General features: G+C 41.1%; 1 protein-coding gene across 1 annotated transcript in view; it reads right to left on the bottom strand.

The window, feature by feature from the left end:
- The window catches only part of PREP (prolyl endopeptidase), a 113,523-nt gene extending 91,410 nt beyond the window's left edge, over window positions 1-22,113 (bottom strand). Inside the window, exons 1-6 of the mRNA XM_055713766.1 lie at window positions 21,898-22,113; window positions 20,569-20,643; window positions 13,343-13,476; window positions 10,191-10,321; window positions 7,227-7,436; window positions 5,890-6,011 (exon numbers count right to left, since the gene is read on the bottom strand). Coding sequence (XP_055569741.1) covers window positions 5,890-6,011; window positions 7,227-7,436; window positions 10,191-10,321; window positions 13,343-13,476; window positions 20,569-20,643; window positions 21,898-22,095 — 870 coding nt within the window. The 5' untranslated portion in view covers window positions 22,096-22,113. The remainder of the gene's footprint in view (window positions 1-5,889; window positions 6,012-7,226; window positions 7,437-10,190; window positions 10,322-13,342; window positions 13,477-20,568; window positions 20,644-21,897) is intronic.
- Between the last annotated feature and the right edge of the window lie 3,762 nt (window positions 22,114-25,875).

Here is a 25,875-nt window from a genome sequence, read left to right as displayed (position 1 = left end):
ATGAAATGTATAGCATCAATAACCAGGAATTAAAAACTCACAGCATCAATAAGCTACACTTGAACAGTGCTACTTCTTTTTTCAGTATATGCTACATATGTAACAGTTTAAAACCACTCAGAGTGACTGAGTAATTTTTTAATATTTTTTTTAATATTCATTTAGGAATGTACCCAGTGCCCACAATAAAACAGACTGATGACAGCAGTTACTTCCTAGACTTTAGGTACATGCCGTACGAAGACTTTGGCATTAGCACTACTGAACTTGAACATGACTTGACTAAGAAGAATCTACACGCAAGGAATTTCAGATTGATGCAGACATTACCTGCCTTGCATTAATCAGTATTTTAAAGCTTCCTATCAGACAAGTACAATACTGAACATAAAAACCACAATGCACATGGCTTCTACAGAGGAAAAAGTAAAAATTCGTGTAGAATTTACTGAAAGATTTAATTAGTAAAGATGACAGCAATTATGCCATGCGAAAAGCCTCAAGTGTTCTAACATCACAGGTGTGCACATGCTCCCATGTCACACAGTTCTGCTTGCACAACAAAGACAACCCACTGCAAACTCCCAGCCTTTCAAATTCAACTTTTATTAACTATTAGAAAAAGCAAAGCTATTTCCTTTCCTAGAAGAGTAAACAGTTTTTTCATTAAATAAAATGATCAAGAAGCACCATTTTTTTTAGGGGGGTGGGATTTTTTTGTAATAAACGGAACATAAAGCTATGTTCTGACATTGTCTTTGCAGCGGTGCCAGAAAGTCACTGAAGCTTGCATATAGCTCCTATCACATTTTATGTTCTAGCAGTCTTTTGAGAAGATGAGGATTGGAGCAAGAACTCCCTTTCGCTAAGCGACCTCTTGGGACTGTCTGCACAGTCCAAGGGCCCTGAAGCTGGTACTTTAAGGCCACAAATGCTTGCTTTTGTTTTCTATGCATCATACTGGTTTAATCAACTAGATTCAGAAGCCCTAATGATTGGTGATCACATGAATGCATAATTTCAGGATCAGGTCTAACCGAAACCACTTACTACTTTTTGAGGAGCAGGCCTGACAGACTCTAAGCAGAACTGGTTATATGTAAATAACATGCTGATCCATCCATTCCTGAAGTCAGAAAAATTGCTCTGAGCATTAACTCAACTTCCTTTTTCCAGGTGGCTTTTTATACTTGGATTTCAGATACAATGTGCTGGTATAAAGCTCATTTCTATTCTGACCATATCCTTCTGAGCCTCTGCTAAAGCTTGGAGTTGAAGGAGAACTACCAAAGCCAGAGAACTGGGACTTGGACCCTAGATTATTGTGCTTATGACTCTTTCAACTGCAACAGGACATGAGACAGCCTTGATCACAAGAGGAACACAGCAACATGTACACACATATTTATATGCATTCTCTTTCTTAAATCTAGCACAGAGTAAAATCAGTAGCCTTCTGAGGTGACAGACATCACACACTATTTTGCCTGTGGCTTTCAGCTTGCTTTTAATTGCAAAGTACCAAAGCATCAGGAACCTGGCTATGTAAGAGATTACCATCTACCATAGCCCCATGTGCAGCCAGGAAGTTTGCCTGCCTGTCTCTTAATAGTAAAATTCTCCAGACTACCGCCAGAGCTGTAGGAAGACATTCACAGTAGGCTTCTACTCCAGATTCAGCCTTCACAAAGATAGTGTAAGGCTTTAGAAAAATTCCCGCAGCCCTTTTTTTATCCTCCAGTGTGTCTCACTTGAGCAAACTGACAATGTTTTGAGCCCTTCCCGTTCATGCTGCTCACTCTTCCCCTGTGGATGCTCCACTTCCATGTTCCTGAAGTGAAAACACACCATAGACAGCACACATCTGGCACAGCTTACTCTGTGCTCTGAATTTCATTCGCAAGGCCATCTCACTGGCTGAAAACCACTGATGTTAACTGACAGCTCTAAACATAAAAAAAATTAATAAAATTGTCAATTCAGGGACTGTGCACAGTATTTGTAAAACAGTAACATGAAAAATTGTACTTGTTTTACTGCTGGCAGAATTGGGATGGGAGGGCTCCCCTTACCCTCTCCGTCCTCTCCTCTTTGCATTCCTGACAGTACCATAGGGACTTTTAAGACTACCAACTGTGAACAGCTCTTACATAACTTATTAACTTTTAGAATATCAGTCTGGCTGCGAAAGAAAGATATGCTCTGTCAGTATGGAGAAGCAGCAAGAACATGCCACTTAAAGAGAGAAGCGTGGAAAACTCTTTTCTCAGAGTAGCTACAACACTGCCAAGGTTTTAAAAATCTTCATACCAGACTGCCCTCTACTGGGATGTTATTCAAAAAAACTCCATCCCTGCTCTTCCGAACTCCCCCACCACCCTAAAATCTGTACCAGAAATATGTATGTTTTGTCTAGACTAATGAAAAGATTTGATAGCCTCTTTTTCAAAACTTATATATCTACCTAAAAATAAACAGATTTTTCTCCCTCACAAGCAATTCATTCAATTGAAGAGTTGGAAATGTATCTACATTTTTATGCCAACACCATTTTCAGCACCACAGATTTTGTTTAAATCAAGCATACTTGAGGCTGGTGTTGAATGTGTAATAAGGAAAAAAACCTGAAGCTGTTTTCTTGCATGTTGTCTTGTAAATGTATTAAGCTGACAAAATTTTACACAACCCTCTTCTGTCCTAATCAGTGACGTAGTTTCTTCTCTCCATTGAAAATACACACCACACCAACTCCCTACAGCACACCTATGATTGCTTGTTTTTTTGACATATTATAGCAACTTTATTAGTTTTGCAGTCTCTGAAGGATCTCCTTTTGCCTTGCAAGCAAGGCATTTTTCTCCCTCAACCCAACAGTTGTGAGACCTGCAAATTCTGCTCTAAATCCAAGTATGGAAGTTCAAGCTCTGGTCCCACTATAGAGAAAGGTTTGGTAGTTGAGACTAGACCACCCACACCATAATTCAACTGTCTTCCCTAGAGCTTATGTAAAACGTAAGAGAACCCAAATATCTCTACCTATTTGGCCCAACAAGGCCCTGGAAGATAAAAGCATTCGTTTATTAATCTGACAGGAATGCATGGAAGTGGACTTCCATAAAATGTTGAGCTGTGCAAAGCTGTATTTTAAAATAGCTGTGGCAGCATATTAGCCCCAAGTAAAAATATTCAGGACAGTGCCAATAAGCCATATAATTTGATTTTTTACTAATGATATTTCATTTTTCCCCCCATTCCTTTGGGGCCTTACACTTTCTCAAACACATACTTCAAGGAAATTGACCAGAAAACTTGTTTGAATGGCCTGAAAATGAGATTTCTGCCTACGGCACAAGGATGAAACCACATTCTGCAATTGCATTGTTTTGGCTTTTTTTTAATTGCAGAACATGTTTTTTCCTAACCATTAAAAATCATTTTTCATTAGTATCAGGATGACAGCACCACATTTTACAGCTAGAGCTCACAGCACAACCTGTTTCAAAGTACTTTCACTTAGATAAGCTCGCGATTATGTACCGAGGTTGATCTCTGCTTTACCACTCCTTCTTAGAATAGCATTTCTTCTTAAATACCAACATCTCTGGAAGTTTACGCCTCCTACAGTTCAAGAAAAGAGTTATGGGCAGCCATGTAAACTTATTCAACAAGAACAGAAGAGTAGTGAGGTGTTTCCTACTCACAAGCCTCCCCACCTTCCCAATGCTTATGGGGCTGTTTCAATTCCAGTGACTTTAGAAATGACAGCAATGCTAACATTCTATTACTTTCCCATTCTACAGCTAGAGTTAACTACTATCAGTCTCTTCTTCCCACCCCAAAAATCTTTTCATCATTTAATATAAGGGCTATATATCCTCATTAATCACAAAAATTATCCAAGGCATTTAGTATCAGAAAAAAGATACTTCTTTTGCAGTTAAGGCTGTCTCAAGCTTTTCTTTCACAACTGAAGAGCGAGGAGATGCAGGATGGCTGTTTCTGTGCACCCTGGCCCAGCAAACTCTTTGTTAACTCACTGCAAGCACTGTATTATGAATTCTCTTCCATGGTCCTCTTCATACTTGGTTCTGCACTTCTGATCTTTAAATGCTCCAACCCTGCTTCTTCAGGTTAAATAAAGCTCTATTAGTGTGCTATCATCTCAAAGAAGGTTTTGCTACCTATAACACAAGCGTACCTCTACACCTAACACAGAAGACTGCATTTCCACAGGATTTAATACCATCCAAGACTGCAAACTCTCACTACCTTAAAAAGCTGTATAGTCTAACAAATCAGACTGCAACAGCTCTCCCCCACGGAAAAGGAATTTGCCTTCACAACATGTGTACATGAGCTCGTGAAACTGCAAAGCAATAATAATAATATGCATCACTCATGTGAATCAGTGGATACATCACTACAAGACATCTGTCACCAACAGAAAGCCCATTTATTTACAGAACTAGGTAAAAATAAAGATAACAATTCCCAAATTCCATTTTATTGCCAGTTAAACTCAACAGAACTGTTGAGTTTTTGGACAGGAAAAAAAAAAATCCAAAGCCCATTTGCAAGTTTACACTGAAATTCAGGTCAGTTGTTAAAAGTTATGTTTCATGAGTAGATGAGATTATGTAGAAGTTCTGTTTACTCACAGAACCTACAGTTGGTCTGATTTGTATAGAGAAAGCTCAGTGTGGTCACTTTGCTGGGGAGCCCTTCACATTCTCACTCACTGTCTCATTTTTGATCCTACTGTTCAAATTCTTTGAAAGAACCTTTCTTTTCTGGCAGCCCTCAGAGAAGAAACCCCCAACATTTTCATGGGCTGATGTGCTGGAAGTGAGAGAGAAAAGGGAAAAGCATGGAATGACTCAGGGAAAAGTAGTTCTATGAACAGAATACCCCAAATCAGATTAAAAAATGTTTCATATTTATCCAAAGTGTCAGACCAAAAGACACCCTGCATAGAAACAAAATGTACTGACTAAACATAGTGGCTAGGAGACTACGAATTACAACAGGTTTCTATCCACTGGAAAAACATCAGTTCCCTGATAAACAGAATGACCACCATTACATTCCAACAGCACTTAAAACAGTGCACTCAATCAAGCACTGTTAAATCTAATGTGAAGAATAAACCACACACCAATTACAAAACTCAGGGTCTTTTGAACCATTCATGTAAAGAACAGAGCATGGTTACCTATCACTTTGGTTCACTGGGACTTTGCACAATAGAGTAGCAGTTCAACAAAGCAAGCCAAATAAATCAATTCTAGCAGTCACTTGTTCCATCTCCAGTAACACAGTCTACACCATATTTGTGCCGATAAAACTTCTAGGGAAACTTAAAACTCTCCAACTGTGCGCACAGTATTAACAGATTCTAACCTGTATGTCACCCTTCTTCAAGTAAGTAGAATGGACATATTTCATTTTCAGGAAAGACATCACAAAAATACATAGAAATACAATAAATACATGGCAGGAAGTATCCAGAAATGCTGATCATAGGAATAAGCTTTTTGCACTGGAAGTAAAGGCTGGGGCTCAACATTGACTAAGAAGAAACAAGAACAATGACACATTGTCCCTCAAATGATCCTTCTCTGTCCTGGCATATGTATCAGGCAGAACGTCCTCAGCGAAGAAGAAGGGTATGCAATTGTGTCATTACAAGCCTGAGGACTGATTTAAAGCAAACTATAAAGTCTTATTTTCAGCAGTTCTTAATCAGTGATTCTTACTAGTTCAACGGTCAACTCTGCAACACTAATAAAAATGTTTTAACAAAGTGTTTTCTACTTTATACCTACTATCAGCTGTTAGAATCCGAAAAACTGAACATAATGATGACAAGCTTCAAGGTGTTTACCATACCTCAGCTCCACCCATCCATTTTGGTTCATCAGGAAATTCAGCACATAGGATATCTTCTGACTGGTTAGTTCCTAATACATGATAATGCAGTTTTTGGTGCAGATTAGTAGAGGTCTCGGTGCCTAGTGAAATGCAGACATTTAAAACAATTAGTTCTCAAAGAAATCCAACAACCACCAAATAAAACTCTTGGAAATTTCTGTATCCCTTTGCATATAAAGAGTAATTCAGCAGAGAACTAGTAATGGTTTGAGTCTACAACCATTCCGCTCCAAACACACACCCCTCCTCCAAAACAAAAAAACTTCAAACCACACTGCAAACCTGTTCAAACAGTTACCCCCTTCCTTTCATTGCTGATAATACATTCTCCAAATGTGAAGATTTATCATTTCAAGCTTTGCTTTCTAGAAACACTAAATAAGCAAAGAAAAACAACAATCCCTGCTACCCTCTAATGATGTTTGTGCTGCCACTCCACCCTGGCCAACTAAGGACAGATTTATTCCTGATTAACATTCCTAGAAACCTTCATACTTCAACTTGCTAAAAATAAAAAAAAATGTTTTAAAGCACTGTATGAGGTGCTTCTTGATTTACTCTTTTCTAATTTTGTTCTTGCAACATTGTCCCACACTTCAGCTGCTGAACTACAAACATGTTTAAAATACACAAGGTGGGTATCCAACTTGCAAATCAGCACAATGACAGGCTGTAAAAGCAAATACAGAGGCAAAATTCAGGCACTCTCCAAGGTTTAATGAAGAGCGCCGCTCCAGAAGAAACTTTTCAGTAGCACTGCTTTATTGTAAGAGCTGCAAAATTTCCTCCCTACTGACTCTCCTCATCAATTTATTCCATTTTGTGTGTTGTTCCTTGAGTTTTGCTAGCATAAACATTTTGTGTTGCTGCACTGTAAACCACAGATGAATTAATCTGGTTGAATAACAAAAACCTTATGCCCTAGATTGCTATTCATCAGGTCAACCTCCCAAGCCAATTCACCTATGCCCACACACACACATAAGGGGAGAAGATCTAAGCGAGCTGTCACCAGACATCAGATTCCAGTGAATAACACCCTGTACGAAAGCTAAGTAAATCATCACAGAGAAAAAGTAAAGGAGCAGCAAACTTTTAAGAGGAAGACAACAGGATACTCACACTAATCTAGTATAGGCTTGGTTCATACAAGATATAATCCAACATCTAATTGTATAAACTAGCATAGCTAGTTATTTCAGTATAAACTAGCACAGCTAATTATTTGTTGCACCAATTTGCTGAAAAGGTAGTTTTGCTTCCACATAGCACGCAATTAGTACAGCCATACTTACCATCACTTTTCCCATCTTGTTTCGGATAGCAGTTGTAGAACATGCCTTTCCCATCATGGGTCCATGCCATGCAACTGAATTTAACTCTCTCCAGTGTATCTGGAAGATCCTCAGGACCTTCTACTTTCATAAACTTGATAGTAACCCAATCAGAGCCACTAGAACTCAGGCCATACGCGAAGTATTCACCATCTTCACTGAATGCATAACCTAGGAAATTGGAACCGAACAAGACAAATTAAGAACTAGCATGAGGAATTCATATTTTCAAAAAAGCGTTTGTTAATAATGTTGTGTGGCAAAATTATTTGCTACACACCAGCCAAATCCCTATGAAAGGGAGGCAAAATTGAGCAAGTAGTTAAAACAACTGTGCTCCCTGAACACTAAGAAAAGAGAGTTTATTTTCTAAAAGAGAGTGCAAACAACTACATCTGCTATCATTTGGGATTCACAGCAATTCTCCATTCTCTGTGGACTTCTCAAGTAGTTCACAGATCTGAGTTTAGGCATGCATACTCAGTAAGTATGTTCCGTAACATCGCTTGTGCCCAACATCTGAATTATCTCTGCTTCCCTGAGGTTGGGAGGAGGAGGTGGAGGCTGAAAATGCACACAGGTAGAGTACTTAAAATGAGACTTTAGGAGAGAAACAGCACCAAAGAAGTCAACAGAAATTGAGACACAAGCAATGCATCCTGAAATAAAGCAAATATTACTTCAATATTTGAGTGATGGAAAACTAGACCCTGTAAAGCCATGAAAACTAAAGTCACTGGAAAAATCTGCTGCTAGCATGCAAATGAATTAATCACCAGTACTCTCAGCTAAGACCTCTGATACATGTGTCACTATCCAAACTGTGAGGAAGACATGATTCTGAAAAAACTTCAAAGAGCTTCCATCATAGTTGACAAGGATCAAAATCACTCTTGCAAATCAACTCAAGTGAAGAGATTGAATTAGCATAGGCTGTACAAATCTAAAAGTAACTACTGAAAAAAAACCCTACAGAAAAGTTGCATTTCATAGAAACTGTAGGTTTGAGAGGCATCACTGTGCCAACCTAACACATTCTCCCACTTAAGAGTGGCCATTCCGATTCAGAACAAGATTCCGCCTAGCTGTTCTCAGGAGTAACAAGAGATGCCCACAAGAGTAAGAACAATGCAAACACATGTAATATTTCCCTCAAATACTCTTACAACCTCTGACCATTTTTAGCTTGGGAGACTTCTTCCATGAGGTAGTTGGTTAATAATCCTCAATGCTTCTCCCTCCTCCTTAACCTTGTCTTTAAACCCACAGGAAGTTTTTTGCACCACCAACATCCATTGGTAAGGGGTTCTACAAATCTACATCCTGTGGCATGAACCATCACCATCTTTTGTTTGCTTTAGGCTCAACTCCTACTGCGTTCATTTGATAATTCGTCATGCTTGTAATAGAAAAAAAAATCATGACTAACCAAGCCCTGCTCACTCTCCTTGCAACTGCATGCCACAAATGATTCTGTAGACCTGTATTATGTGCCTGCTAAATTGTCCCTTTTCCAAGCTGACTGATCCAGGCACACTCAATTGTTTCTGAGCTCTGCTCCATATCCTTGACTGTTCCTACTGCCCTCCTCTGAACTGTATTTCAGAACCGCTTTTGAGCAGAGGGGACTGGAACTATACTGAGTATTCAATGCTACTGTATAAACTCCCGGGTTCCTAATATGATGGTGTTTTCTCTTTTGCCCTCTATTTCCTTCTTTATCATTTCCGATATTTGATGTGCTTGTTTGATTGCTACTGAGAACCAGGTCGACATTTTCATGGAACTATCAATTACAGGAATTGTTACCAAGCGGTCATGGTCAGTTCAGAGTCCATTCCACCCATTCCTCTGCAAATGAGGTTAGGATTGTTTGTCGCCTGTGCATCATTTAATTTATCTACACAAAGACTTTTACCTGTTGATTTATTGTCCACTCACTATCACTAAGATCTTCCTGCAGCTCTTCAGTCACTCTTCAGCCTTTACCTGGAACAACTTTGTATCGTCACCAAACCCTGCAACCTCACTGCTCACTCCTAATATATGTGAATGCACTGAACAGTGCAAGTCCTGGCATAGTCCCTGACAGAACTCTACTGGTGCTTTCCCCATTGACAACCAATGTTAGTTATTCCTTTCCCTGCCTTTTAATCAATTATTTATCAACACCAGGAGTTTTCCCTCCTGTTCCTTGGTTGTTTCTCTAAGTGCATCTGGAAAGAGACTTTCTATATAAGCTTTTTTGAAATACAGAAACACTGTATGAATCCAATTCCTTATATCCACAATCTAAGGAAGGACAACACTAAAAAAAACCCATATTGATTCTTTTCAACCAGGTCACACTTAAAGAAGAAGCCACTAATTCTGTCCTCTGTTTTTATTAACTGGCCTTGAACAGACTTAAAGGACTTCTGGGTTCAAGAGTCTTGCTTCTACAGTAAGTCAATAGGGGGTGAGAAAAAAAAAAAAAAAGACACCTAACACGTTAAAGCCCTCGTGAAGACAAGTAATTTTGCAATTCACATAAAAGTTAACACTACATTCCTTCACAGTCTCTTACTGTAACTTGCTGGCTTGCGTTAAAGATGCAAAATACAATTTAAAGAGAATTAGTCAAGATAAATACATAAACTTTTTTCCTTGCTATGGACAGCCTCAATATCTATTCATATTTCGGTGGAAACCTGTCACAGAGTTATGAAAAAAGCCACTGAGAAACTGAACCAAGTTAATTGTGAATACCATGTAGATTTAAAAGTGTTCTTCTGAAACACTATACAGAATCATGTATGCCTATTGTGACTACTTTGATTAAAACAAGCCACTCTAACCATACTTTCATAGGTGATAAGCTGGAAACCATCTCCAACTTCTGCTGAAGACCCACACTTATTCAGCAGAAACTGTTGTCTCACTAACCTCGTAAAGCCACAGTGCCATCATCAGAAAGCTTATTTGGATCAAGAAAAACTTTGGCATCTGCATCCAAGGAGTCTTGTACATATAAAACTCGCTGGTTCTGCAGTCCTGTATTGTAGAAGTGAAAATACCTAAAAGAAAACAAGAGGGAAAAATAAGCAAGAACAACTCAGATTTTCCGTTAGGCATGCACAAAAAACTTGTACGACATCATCATGAAATGAATAAAAGACAGATAAATATAAGGGAAACACAAGTTTCACAGTAGAGAAGAAATCATGGCTTCCTCTGTGTCCATCAGGGATTTAACCATCCTCCGTAAGTACCTTTCCCTTCAGTACAGAGAAAGCCCAGACACCAATTTCTAGGCCTCTAAAAATAAGAGAAGTTTCATCCCAATGTGATATAGATTATATAGAAGAGACTGCTCGATGCATCCAAAACATCTTTTAAAAACAAAAGCTGCATTTGCCACAGCACATTTCAAGCAACACCAAGTATACTATAAACTCTACGTAACTGTCTATGTTAAACAGCTCTGGCAGCCTTAGCATCCTTCTGATCCAAGTATTAGCACAGGTTCCCACCCGCTATGTTTTAAGCTTTGTCACTCATATAGCTGCTTTCAATCTGTATCAGGTGGCATGCAGATGTGTAAATGAAACAGAACTGAAATTGTTTCACCTGTATTTCCCCATGTCTTTAAAACTATGTGTGTTTTGAAAAAATTATAGGAACAGAGAATTACAGAATTCTCTTTAGCGAGGGATATTGAAAAAATTATAGGAACAGAGAATTACAGAATTCTCTTTAGCGAGGGTACTCTTGACAACATAAGACACTACAGAGCTCAAAGAAATTGGTAACTATTCTATGTTAATTCATAGGTACTATATGTTTCTTCCTTCATAGGACTTCTGAGTTTTACTACACAAATCCATGACTTAACACATCAAATAGCAGTTTCACCTGGGGGAACAGGGGAATTTATGGAATAATGTTCAAACCTAAACTTAAGTTCACATACTCCCTAAGACTGTCCAGTACTTGGATAAAAACACAGGAACCTGGTAAATTCAAAAGGGGTAACTATACTCAAAAAGGCCTGGCTAACAATCTGAACTAGTAATATGTTCAAATACTAACAATAATGTTCAGTGAGTGACAAAATCAAAGAAATAGAAGAAAAAGTAAGTAATTTTCCATTTGACCATGCATTTTCTAGCCAATTTCACTTCTGCAATGCTGGGCAATAAGCTGAGAAGCAAAGGTCAAACAATGTGACAAGACACAGCACCTCCCTGGGCACTCTTCCGCAGATTCTACAGAACAGCTCTTCAGACACTGTCCTTCAGCAGCTATTCTTCAGCAGAAAACTGGAGTAATTAAATTTAAGAATTTCTAAGTCTTATGAGAAGTTTTGATAGTTCTTCAAGTAGACTAGTTTCTCCCCCTGCCCCTTACTAACTGTTACTTAACTTGGTAGTGGCCTCTTGATCTCTTCAAACACTGTAATACATGGAGTTTTGGTATGATTTTTAAACCACTGTGATTTAAGTTCAGCACATGCCAAGAAATAGGGTAACACTTAGAAAAACTACAAAGATACCTATTAAAATTAAAGTGTCATAAGTCAAAGCACATGAAGCTCCTGGGGTAAGTATTCTTCCTAGAGGACAGTCAGCTACATCAAATTCTATTGGAGACTATATTAATCACTGCCATGAGCACTTCTGCAACATCAAGCCTTATCAGCATTGAAGATAACCACACCCAAGCATGTTTGCACTGCACAGGGAGAATGGATCACAGAATTCTGAGCAGTCAGTGACCAGGCCTGCTCTGGAATCAGATTCAGCATAGTTACATCTGCATGAGCATCACATAAAGCCAATAAGCTTTGCCTGACTCACCTAACAAAGCTTACTTCCCCAGATGCAGCACAGCCCAGCACAGCTCCACTGCTTCTGAGCTTAAACCTCTCACCTCCATATACCGATATGCTGTGCCACATCAGTGCAATTTAAGTCAACATCAGCTTGGGTTCACTCCCCACAATACAATTTTACAAGACCCCACATAGTACAGACTTTCCGCTCCCTTAGTAAGAAGTATCCACACCCTTCTCACAGCATAGGACAGATAACTAAAGAGCAGCAGATGTCCCTCAATAGCTGTGCATAAATCTTAAGGCAATGAGACATCTGCTCTTTCCTATGGATGACAGTGAAAACATACCTGGCATAGCTGGCTGTCCACTCAACAAGGATCAAAAAATTGAAAACACTAAAAAAGATATTTGCATTTCCCATGATTAAGAATGGCTGGTTTATTGCACTATCTTTTCTTCAACTGCAGAAACAATCCTTAGATGTTACTAAGTCAACCAGCAGTTTCATCCCTTTAGTCCCTTTTGCTAGGGGATTGCTAGTGTTTCTGAAAGAGGTCACCTAACTGAGTAGCAGCTGCAGTCTCTAGACCTTGGGTAAGCCACAGAAGCACCATCTCTTTACCCAGCAACAGAATTAAAACAGGGATACAAGTAGGCTAAGTATTGGAATATAGCAGGATTTCATTATTTCTTAAAAAAACGCATCTTTTTGCATCAGTTGCCTTAAGTCCTCCACATGATTTTTCCCCTATCCCCCCCAGATACCAGGGATAGTCATTTTTCACAGGGAACTCCCACTGCTTTTCACTGGCTATGACCAAGTAAAAGTCACACCAGCTGCCCAAAACACGACCAATGTAAGAGCAGTATTTTAGTAAATATTTAGAACAACATGCATACGACATGATGTTTTAAGGATGAGGTGCCTTTAACTATATTGACAGTGACAACCCTGAAAGGAACTCCTCAAAGTTTTACTTTTACAATAGTTATCCAACAAAGTTGTCACAGTTTTGATAAACTCACAATTCCTCCTATGAAAAGACAAAAGAACAAGAAGATAATGACTGCGAACTGCAGACAGCCAAGCATCTTGTCCTCTGCATCCTGCAACCATATATATTAACATTGGCTTACTCCTCCTACTTCCCAACTATAAAGGAATAAATACAAATACAATTTATAATTTTTTTTCCTATCTAGTAGTTGCTTTTGACTTGCCTTACATTCGTCACCAACTGCAAAGACACTCCCCACATACCTTTTTCCTTTCTTGAAGTGGCAGCTGTACTTAGGATAATCGTAGAGTTCAGTCATTCGTTCTTTGAACAGTCCTCTGACGGGACACTGCTCGAGAAAGGGTACTGTAAGCTTGTTCTGAGCCTCCACAAATGCCTGAAAGAAAACAATCCCGCAAAAAAAGACATGAACTCAAGCAGAAATGCATAATTCCTACAGGAAACACTATCTTCTGAAGCAATGCATCACAGACATCCTTCCCCCCCATACAGGTGGTGAAGCGTCACACCTGAAGAGCCTTACATACTTATTCACATTATGCCACAATACTGTGGTAAGACTGATCTTTTATCTTGAATAAAATCTCTGGGGCATGTACTGGAGTAACCAGTCCTTCAGCCACAGACAAGACAGATTCCTGCCATTCCTCTTCAAAAAACAAACCAACCCAAACCTCATGCTTTCAAAAACTCTCTTCACATTTGCCTAAATGGCACAAAAAAGCTAACTTACAGTATATACCTAGGAAATACCATCTTCCCTCACTTCATCACAAATACATGATACTCCAATACTTTATGATAAATAAATTAGGAAATGGATAAAGAACAGAGTCCCTTTTGCCCAGACAGGACTATAATTTCAGGGGCTGTGAAGGGCTGGAAGATGAACATCATGTGTATAATCTGTTCATCCTACTGACATAACACATAAGATCAGTCCCAGCCAGTATTTCTTGGCAAGACCAAGTACTATCCACAGATCAGTTCTTAAGTTACAAAAGGCAAGAATACCTAATCTCTGAGAACTTTGAGGAGCCTGGTTTCTTTAAAACACCCCACCTCCCAGTCACACACACTTAATGACAGTGGCCAAAACCATTACCATTCCAGCTGTTTGTTAGAGGCTGCCACTCCCATGGTATGCATGGAAAAAACTAGTGTTCTGTTGGCATTGCACCATCCCTTATTTACAGCACAGTACATTAACGTAAAATTAATACCTAAGCATCTTAAGGTGAACCACAGCTGCTAAGAAGCACACATGTGGGCTCTTCTGTCTCTTAACATGCAGTAGGGAGGACAGGACAGAGTGCAAGCGGCTGTAACTCGCAGGTAGACATGCGATGATGGCTCCATCTCCCACTCTCAGACCCCAGCCTTTCACCTCCAGCCTGAAACCCTGTTCACCTGTCTCTTGCTTAAACAGGTCACCTTCCCAGCTGCTCTGAAAAAAGGCTGTTGTTTCTACCTGTCCTGAATCTGCCACACAGCAAGCAGATCAACGAATGATAACATCTGAGCTAGACTTCACTGCAAGGCATGACCAGCAGGAACAGCAGGACTACAATCCCTATTCCACAACTTGAGTTTCACAGTTCTTCAGGAAATCCAGCTGCTATAGAAAGTAGCACCTGATGCACATTTACCAATTACTATCAATGCTTACTCATTTATTAATTCTTAAGGTGAAAAAGAGGAAAGAATAGAACATAAAATTATTTCAGTAGCATTTTACAGACATTTCACACGGCAAGAAGTGAGCAGAAGCAGACACACTCTCCCTCCCATTTGCCATAGCAGTGCATAGCCAAGAGGTGCATTACATGCCAAGCTGTGTTTTCAGAGACTTGTCAGACCCAAAGGTAAAGGAGGAAGTGCATTAATTATGGTCAATCTCCACTTGAGAGGTATTTGTTCATGCCTAACAAAGCATACAGAAACCGATAAGCTTTAAAAATGTGAGTGCAGAATTCGTGGTGCCCTAAGAGCACTTGGGTAAGTGCTGAAACATTAGTTTAAGAACACATGGGCTAGTTACACACAACTCACCACTCAAAGTTGACACAAGAAAGCAAGCACTACAGCACTGAAAAGGAACAGATAGAGAAGGCTGACAATGATGACTTCTGGACCTTTACTCAAAATTAGGCTTTATGTATCAGCAAGGATCGAATCAGGAAATTATCTCCTGAGAAAATGGAAAGAGGTGAATGCATTGCCAAGGGAAGGCCAATTTTTGCGTCTGTTCTTCCTTTGAGGATCATACTGTCACAGATAGCTTTTACAACCAGCATGGCAGCACAGCACATCCCAATGGTATGTCAAAATGGCATGCAGCCTCCACATCTTACTGCTATAACGGTCCCCATCTCCTCTGCCTTCAGATGATGAAAGAACTTAATCAAATCTACTCAAGAATTATGTGTATCTAAATTTGTTTTCTCTAAATGGAAATACATGAACTTCAAAGACTACACACACAACAGTCTAGACAGCACATGCTACACAAACTAACTACTCAAAGTGCTGTGACATTTTCAGAGAAAAGATGCCTCATAAAAACAAGTATAAAACCATCCATTGTACTGGATAGAAAAAAGCACTTTTTAGTTGCATTTAGTGGACAGAAACTGATATACATCTTTGTTTGATCTACCAATAACGTGACCAAAATGGTAACATTGCTGCAGTGGTATTGTAATGGTAAAATTACTCACTTTTAACTGCACAGTCACATCTCACCACATCTGTTTTCATTACTGGTATTCCAAGAGGGGACACGCACTTTTCTTTACAAGTATTTGCTGCACAGGAGCATGCTTACATACTAACTGTTGCATTCACAACCTAATCACTAGCAAATCTGCTTTTACAGGAACTTAACATATTCTTCCCATTTCCCCTTAGTATGCACCAAAGATTCCAAGACTATTTGTAAAAGGGAATGCCACTGCTATCTGAAAAAGAAGGTAAGAATTCCAGGTTTTTTAGAGAGTTCCACAAAGGAGAATCCAGTCCAGTTTGGAAACTCTATTCTTACACTTTCAAGTGCAAGGTTGCACCCACATTCAAAAAGCAATACATAATTAAAATATTGCTCTCGGTAAAGTACAGAAACAGATCTCAGCAGAAACTCTCACAGTAAACAATCCATCCACCATGCTGAACTAAACAGGTGTCACCCAGGCTACAGGGCTAAGAGTAACTCTACATCTTCATGAACCTATAGAGAAAGATTCTTATTTTACCTGTAGATATCTGCATCTAACAATCTATCATAAGCCTTGAACCAGGTCAGAATTTTCTAGCAGAAAGAGGACAAAGTAATGGTCCAAGTGCTTATGGGTATCTCAGAAAATAAAGTGATTTGAAAAGCAAACGAATTTCTTAAGTGTTGTACTAAGAGCAGGGATGTTTCTACTTGAGGCTAAAGTGTGGCTGTTACTTCAGCAGGCCAATTGTTATTTAGGAAAAAAAAAAAAGTGTAACTAACTTTCATTTAAAAAACACATGCCGCAAAATCTTTTAATCATGCTTTGTTACAAACTCTCAGCTTTCTACGTCACTAAGCTATTCTCTTAAGACAATGATCTCCACTTGCAGTATGCTTTCCAAGGAGAAATCTTAGGATATAAATTTTTTTAACATTCCCATCTTTAGCATTAATCTGTAAAGTATTTACAGTTGGTTTAATAGTTACCCCCAAAATCTTCATATACATCTTCTCAGTAAAAGGTAATTCAGTGCAACTCCTACAAGAGGGCATGTAAATTTTTTTAAGTATCACAAAGTAAAACTAAGCAGACTTCTGCTAGCTTGCCTCTTAGCATTTACTTTAGTATTTAGCATAGAAAAATTCAAAGTGCAATTGGAAATTTATCAAAACATGGGAATGAAACACTAATCGTTTATAACTACAAATCCATTTCACTGCAGTTTTGAGAGTTTCAATTCTAGTCTTAATCCAAGCACAGACCTGTTCAGAATGACCAGACTCCTGTATGTTACATGATCCCTGCTCTTTCATCCCCTGTCCATCGCTCACGTCTGAAACAAGCTACACATTACTGGCTATGCAATCAGTGAGTTAAGGTATTGTATAAGACTTACATAGCAGCAAAAGACTTTGTCGTAGTCTAAAAAAAAGACCCCAAAACTTGTCCACAAAGTGTAAAAACAAACCAAGAAGTTGAAAAGCCCAACGAAGCCAAACCCAAAACAACAGTAAAAGCATGGGTTGGCACACCTTTGTGGCTTTTGTCATCACCAGGTGTTTTATGAGCGTAGCACAACATTTCAACTATGCCAGCAACGCTTCCTCAGCCTGTCTTAAAGGTTAATGGCCAACTAGTTGCAGAGCATGAACCCACATTCTGCACTCACTCTCCTGAAAGTGAGGTAGGAACTTCCCCGTTTGACCAGGGACTCAGTTTTTATTTACGTATCTGGAGAAGGGCATTTTCTTTGCTTACAGCTGTCATGACTACTCCAACCAAGCACACACAGGGGGGAAAAAAGTAATATAGTAAAGCACACAGATAATGAACAGTGCATAATTCTTGAACAACAGCTTTTCCACAAGAGATTAAGCCTGTCATCAAGCCACATCCTCAATCAGCTCTATGACTGCACATCTGAGAAGAAACAGTCCCGCTCAGCCACCTGCAGATCTCAGTAACCTCCTTTTTACAGCAGATATATATACTACACATGGAATAAGATCATCTTGGTGACCTGGCTGAAAAATTTCTAGACTTATTTGACTTTCACCTAATTAAATGTAGGTTGTAGGCTGCTAGAAAAGGAAAGATCCCATTCTTGAACCATCTTAGATCCAAATATCACATGGCCTTGGGGTGACCTAGATTAAGCATGTGTGTCAATAGAAAACTAATCCACGAAAGGCTTCCCCCCAGAACATCACCTTGTGATGGCTATACCCATGGCAAGGGAGGGACAGAAGTATTCAGGTCAGTGCAAGAGGAGGAGGGGGGGCAGACAGAAACCACAGAACCACCTGACTTAATGGAAACGTGCAAACTACAGTGAATCATATACAGTAATACCTGATTAAGCCAATTGCAAAAAAAAAAAAACAACCCACCACCCTTCTACGTCCACTTGTTTGTAAGCTGCTAACTATCAGTGCCCACAAGATCATCTGGACTAGCCAGCCACAGTGAAAATTAGTATGATTCTTTATATTCATAGCTGTTGCAGGTAATTTCTTTCAGTCTCAGTTCTGTTAACCCTGCAGTAGACATCAAGTGAAACTACCATGAAAAAGAGTTAAAACCAATCTCACTTGCCTGTACTTCTTTCTCCATACTTCAAGAAATAGTAAACCTGATGTTTTGCTGACTCACATCAACACAGAAACAAAGTGAGGCCTACCCATGTATTTTCTGTGACCACACCAGTGCCTGACATGACTATTTCTGCTACGTCTAGAAAAGCAGAATTCCAACATATCTGTGTATTTATTTGACAGCACACACCAAATAAGTTTGACTGTTTGCATGTGAGAAAAAAATCCTAACATTAAATGAGTGACATTCAGCCTTCGCTCTTGGCATAAACCACAACTTTCAATGTTAAGTTCTCAAATCAAGCATGCATGTTGTAAACAGGAACTGAACAGGGGCTCTTCCAGTACAGATGAGCGTGGATGCCCAAAGAATTCTTCTAGTTCTGTACTTAATATGTAGAAAATTAAAGGTAGCCTATTGTTAGAGGTGTACACAGGATATTTTTACTTTTCCCAAAAATAAATGGAGGTTTGGGATATTAAGGAGTGCATAAAGAGAGTGAGGGACTTGGAGGAAGAATGGGAGGGACACCCATCTCAAGGTCAGTGGGTTGAAAAGTCTACAAAGCATGCTCCAGATTCTCTCTGAAGCCCGCAGTCGTTCAATTGCCTCTAGACCAGTGTCTGGTTACTCTTTGATCTGGTAGGTGCAGAATGGCTATTCTGCAGGAGCCCAGCAAACTATCTCAAGAACTTGGAGACAAAACTATTAAGAAAAGCTAGCAAGAAAGAGTGGCTGTCAGCAACCCCTGCTGCAGAGCACAAAGAAGTGAGCGATCAAGCAGATTAAAGGAATTTAGCACTTCCAAGATTATTTTTTTCTGACCTCTTCTAGGAAACAGGTAGACCCAGCCCTTCCATAGGATCCCAAAAAAACCCACTTCAATAGGTAACTGTAAAGGCCTCTATAAAAGACAGAGACAAGCATACTTCCCCACACATATATGCCTCTGAATTTGGCACAAAATTATCCTATGCATACTGTTTCTTAAGAATGCCATAATAAAAAATTGAAAAATATTCCCAACTTACTAAATATCTAATTCTCAATGTTAATATCCATGGTAGAGCTTTTCCACCAAAAACTGATATGCATTAAAAAGGTTCACTCGGGATAAGTCTTTATATATGCTGATAGGTTTGCAAGTAGAGAATAGGATCCTAACTGTACACATTTTATCTTGCTCTTGACAGTTACAGTAAGTTCTATTCAACCAGCCTCTAGCTCATCTAGATGTATTAATTAAGCACATATGTAAGAAATCCTAAAAGGAATCCCACTAGTGGAAAGCCACCTTGCAGGATATTTTCAAATGGAGATCCTGCCATCTGTCATCTTTCTGATATAATCATGCATAATAGACAAATGCCAGCGTTTTAGGTCTGGAACTACCGTTATCACAAAGTTACGAGCCATTACAAAGGCACCCCCGTCCACACTGCCATCTACCGTTTTCTGGCCATCGCCCCTGCAACTCCCTCTGCCACGGATATCAGAGGAACTGGCTCACAGCCATCATTTTTCAGGATTCCGTCTGAGTGAAAGACAAGTTCTAGCAGCACAGTCTAGCTATACCAGACCGCAGGCTGTAAACACTTCAACATCTGCAATCTGTAATAAAAGCCACTAACAAAGCCTAACTTCAGGAGGAAAATGCTTTTGGTTTTGTTTTGTTGGGGTTTTTTTTAAAAAAATTAAATTATATATTCACCGACTTTGTCACTCTGTGAATCAAGCAAGCCAAAGGAATTTTCTTTCTATCCTTTCTTAACTGCTTTATTATGGCAATTTTAGATGTACTTAGGACAGTGGATAAAGTGCTCTAAAATCGGAGTGTTTCGCTTCAGTGTGACACCATCACCTTGAGCATTTCAATTGTCTAAGAAAAATGGGTGCAAGATAAAGAAGGCCTTAGTTTTCCAAATTGCGTGATCTATGTTATATTAAGTGCTCGAGCCTTTCCCTCATTAACTCAAAGGTACAAAATAACAGCATTGCTGTTGGTGCCATAAGATAACACATGAAGTACACCTACACTCACTATGCGAGTTTTCAAAAAGTACTGGCAGGTCCTCCAAAAAAAAAATTACTCATGTACCTAGTCTATAAAAGACAACCATGCCAAAACAGATAATTCTTGTACAAAGAAAGATTACCTTTGTCTGTTCGCTATCGGGATCTTCAAGCCAGCAGTATGGGTCACTGATTTTACATCCATGGTAATCCAACACCTGAATTTATAAAACACAATACTGTAACAAAAGACATGCACACAAGCAAACTCGATTCACCAAGGAATTATAGTCATCAAGATGAAGGGTATCTGGAATTCACAAAAACATACAACGCTAAGAAGCAAAGGAAAAAAAAAAGCAACACCTTGCTCCCGGGTCAGTTGCTAATATTACCATTCCCTTTGGTGATGGACCAAGCAGCAGTGTTGTCCTCACAAAAAAACAAGAGCACCACAGAAATGCAGAACAGGAACGGAAGTTCCTTCCACAAGATAGATTAGTGAAGTAATAAAAAAAAAAATAATCAAAACCCAACACAACAAACCCAAACCCCTAATAAAAACAAAGCCAAAACTTCCCCAATATCCAGGTGCTCAAGTGAAACCACAAAACTGGATGCACCCAGAACTTAGCTGCTGTTTACGCAACTGTGTCTGGTGTAGCCATCCTTACTACTGCTGCTCACAAACACAGGAGTCAAGTACATATATAATAATTTTCAAAATAGACAAACACAAAAGACTAACCTACATGGTTGAATTTATCTGCTTCCTTTCTCCTGTATAGAAAATAAAACTAGATACCTGCCCTTAGAAGTTGCATAGGTCAGGCCTTCAGTCAACTATGAAGGTACTTATTTTTTTCCCAGTGTTGGCTCACGTCGGCAAACATTTTGGTTCAAAAGTGATATTAGTTACACAAGTAATTCCTGGGCTGGCGCCTGAAGCACAGTCCTTTGCAGAAGGAGAAAACTGATCCCATTTTAACTAAATTCACCATCATATTGGTAATTGTTTTTATTATTACCAAATATTACCACATTATCAAATCAGCCATCACATAAAGATAACTACTTGCTCCTCTGCACGCTGTTCCAGCCCGGGCGGAGGCCTGGCTTTCCCTGGAACCCGCAGCGGTGCCAAAGCTCCGGGATTTGCACTGCCGGGGCGGCGCGGCACGGCCGGGGAGCAGCTCCCCCCGGGTCCCGGCCCGCCCCAGCCCCGCACACACGGGACGAGCCTGCTCTCATTGACCCACAGCTGCCGCCACGGGCCACAGGCGCGAAAAACGCGAACCCCGTTACCGGCAGCGCGCCAGACGTTTAACGGCCCAAGCCGAAGGAAGCCCTGAAGCCAAAAAAGTACCGACCCGCCGGGAGGCGGCCTCCCGCCACACCGAGGGGCCGCCCCCGCGGCCGGGCCCGGCGGCCGCCACACGCCGGGCAGCTGCCCCGCGGAGCCCCGTACTCACGGCGGTCTCGTCGCGGTACACCTCGGGGTACTGGAAGGCCTGCATGGCGGGCGGCGGCGGAGAGAGGCCGTTAGAAGAGATGGCGGACGATAAAGAGAACGAGGCGAGGCGCGGAGACGGCCGCGGCACTGGCAGTCGGGCCGTGGCGGCAGCCGGCAACAGGCGTGCAGCGCGGCCCAGGCGCAACGGCGCCGCCATACGGCCCGCCCCCTGCCGACGAGCCACCGCCCGCCCCAGCCAAGAGAGGCCACCGGCGGCGGGCCGAGCCCACAGCGCCCCCTGCAGGGAGCCTCCGCACAGGCACCGGCTGGCGGCGGGGAGCCGGCCGGCCGGGTGGGGGGACAGGCTGCGGCTGCTCGCGCTCCCTGCTGCCCGCCCGGCCCGGCGCGCCCCGCTCCGGCAGCGGCCTTGGCTCCCCCTCACCACCCGGACAGCGGGCTTCGTCCTCCTTATAGAAAACGCTCAAAACATTTCTTCCTTTTTATTTTTTCCCTCACAGCTCCCCAGCCTTGACACAGGGTGCAGGTAGAGGCTCCGGGCTGACCCAGAGCGCCCTCCACTGCGCTGCCCGGAACGCCGCAGCTGTGTCACTGGTCGGGGCTTGGGCGGCTCTGGGCCGGGGCCACCCAAACCTGTCGCGCGTTTCCATTAAATGCGCCTCCCCGCAAGCCGCCAGAGACCCCCGGCAACCTAAAAGCTAAGGCCAAGCTGGGCACCGAGTCCCAGCACGCACAGCCGCTCCAGCGCCCCAGCCCGGCTGCCGGCGCCAGTCCCCCTCAACTCTGGTACCGCCGGTTCGAGTCCCGCACCGGCCCCACGCCGTGCGGCCGGCCTGGGTAGCAGCAGCGCACACACAAAAAGTGTTTCGGGATTATTTTACTATGGGGTTTCCTGGGTCAGAAAAGTCACAAATATTTCTCCTCCCAGGAAGCCACCCAGCATACCCTCGCACTCTGGAAATGCGTGGAGGACAGGTGGCCGTTTGGCCAGCAACATGACGGAACTGCTTTTTGTCCAAGCGGCTGTTGCTTCAGAGTTGCTGCCCGCAGCCCCCACCGAGTGTAGGTGTGGTTCGTGGCACCAGCTGGAGACAAGGAGGCATTCAGAGGCTGGATCAGCCCTAGCATCACTCACAGTTGCAAATAAAGTAACCGCTTGGAATGACAGTGATCAAAACCATCTCAGAAATGGCATCAAACGGTTATAGTTAACCAGCTCAGAGCTGTGCCTTGATGGCTTACTCTTGATCAAAATGAAGTAATGATTTCTTAAAGAAATGAAAGAGAATTACCATCTCTAATTGGGCATCCTGTGAGGAGGCTGAGGGTTGTGTGCATATGAGGAAATAAGCCAGCCCCATAGTGATCACTAAGTGGCCTGTGTTCATCAGTTTCATTTAAATCCTAAACAACACCTATGTGGCTTCTTGTCCTCTCTTTTTTTGGTCATTTCCCCTCTTGCTTCTCCGTTGATCTTCTCCCTTTGCAAGGCAGGAGCACAGCTGCAAACTGCACCTTTTGTTCTGGGCTCCAGACCATGCAACCAGCAAGGTGGTTACTGGCAATGCCTTGGCACGCCCACTGCTGATAAAAGCTTGCAAACTGTCTGAGCAACTTGCTCAGGTGATACCGGCAGGCATAGGCTGCCATGCTTCTGCCTAGAGCTTCCTGGACAGAATTATATGTGTGCACATATTTGCATGATAGGAAGAATTGTCACCTCAATATCTCTGTAAAGCATTCAGCTTGCCTGTGTGCTGCACAAACAAGCTGTATGCGCACAGTATGTATAGACTTTTTGAGCAGTCTCGACTGCAAATTCACTTTGTGCACAGCAAAGCCCATCCACCTGATCCAGAGCTGCAGTATGCCTGATGAAAATATCTTTTTCAGCCTGACAGTGTTGGCTGGGATTAATGTATTTTACATTGGTTCAGAATTACCGGATGTTTAGTAGCTCGGTCTTGCGAGTAGTTCTGACTGAGCAGCCATACATTCAAATACCGTGGGCATTTCCACAATGTCTCTAGATCAGCTTCATGCTGTAAAAGCAGATAATGTGAGGTGTGCTGGAAGTCTGGGGCACAAAGAGATCTGGCCTGCCGGGAGAGGACAGCCTGGCCGCACACTGCTCTGCAGCTGACACACAGCAGCACCCAGATTTTTTCAGTCTTCATCAACCCTTTCAGTCCAGGACACAGTAATTCCTGAATGCATTCCTGAAAGCATCCAGTTGTCACAGTAATTATCCATTGAAATACCTTCCAATTTATCCTGGATACAGAGAAGGTGGGAATATACAAAGAACCCCAAGTATATAGTGGTTCAAGATAAGATCTTTGAGCCTGTATTTTACAAGCAGTAAACTTCTTTCAAAGGTGAGCACCAGGGACAGAAAGTGAATTTTCTTTTTACTGTAAATTTCTCTTTTATTTGCAGGTTGGGGTGGGTGGGGGAAGGATCACACATGAACAGCAAAAGGAGCAAATCTACACTGTCTGATCTTTTCTTATCAGAAAATCAGTTAATACAGGTCACATAGTATCTAAAACACCACCCAAAACATGTTTTTCTTACCAGGGACCACGCACCCCCTGTACAAATGAAAGGCAGCGCAGTGTGCAGCCTGTTAACACAAACACTTACCAAAGGTGTAGCAATCTTCTCCCTTTTTCAGTATGTTTGCTTAACACAAAGGTACAAGCTTTTTTTGCTTAATTTTAGAACTGTACCATAACTGAAAATTTGAAGCTGATCTTAATTGTTTAGTGTTGTAACAAGTACAATGCTATTACATACAATCTTATCTTTTCTTGGGCCTAACCATCCCCAGAAGAGTTCAGATGTTATATTTGCTGAGTTTTGAGGATAAGATGCTAGGTAAGCAAGACATTCTCTTCCTATATTTAAAAAAAAACAATGTTTGAAACTCTCTTGGTACTCTGTCATCTTATCGCACTCCCACGTTAGCATGAATCTGATCATTTGAAAAAACAGATACTGGTCTCTGCTGATATTAATTATATTTCTGCTGATCATCGAGTCACTAGCAAATCTCTTTCAGCTTAGTCAGCATCTCCACAATGACTCACTGCAAGTAGTGTATTGACTCACTAGGAAGTGACCTCATCATCCTTGTCAGGGAAGGTCTCACAAAAAATCTAGCAGCAAATTTTGTTTTTACTTTTCGTTTTTGTCCTTTCCGCAGCCTCACTCCACCATTATGACTTAGCAATGACTGGAAACTTTTCTGCTATAGAATGGAGACAGGTCTGTACCTTTACTCCTGTTTTCTTAATATACATTACTTCATTTCTCTAACTCTTAAGGCAGCAGTTCTGCTGTTCAGACATTTATCAACAGGTGTCAGCAGAACCTCAGTCTTTCACTATCACGAGCATGTGCTGAGGTGTACCAATAACTCGAGTTTCAGAGGAATGTGACTTCTCTGAAAAGTGTCTGCCTTGCTGGGTTTCTATTTTGGATGCACTGACTCAAGAGCCTAAGTCCTGTTGATTTTCAGTGGATCTGATTCCTGAATTATGTTCATCTACCGTACAGATTAATCATGAAAACTGTGTATTGTTTATGGATAATTGAAGGGTTGCTTGGTTTTGGAGGTGAAATAGTTTGCGTAACAAAATATGGTTTATAAAATTTCAGAATAAAAGTACAGAAATTTCTATATGATGTCGGTCTGGTTGATATTTGAAAGTACAATCAAGTGAAGCAATATTTACTGTAGCAAACTGCTCTGTGCACCATGGGATGGGATGGGTGCATTGAAGTCAGTGGCCTGCTGCAGAATCATCCTCTAGCTTGCCCTGGGGTTGTGCATTGGTGTGCTTATGCTGTTGGTGCTGTGAAGTCAATTAAACAACGTAGTGATGTCCACATGGGGAGTTTGTATGGACTAGGAGTGATAAACGTATCTAAACTGATGTATGAGTGTCAACACTCAGATCATAGTATAACTATA

The sequence above is a fragment of the Falco cherrug genome, chromosome 6 (genome assembly GCF_023634085.1).
Source record: "Falco cherrug isolate bFalChe1 chromosome 6, bFalChe1.pri, whole genome shotgun sequence".
NCBI lineage: Eukaryota > Metazoa > Chordata > Aves > Falconiformes > Falconidae > Falco > Falco cherrug.
This window is presented reverse-complemented; position numbering and strand designations above follow the sequence as displayed.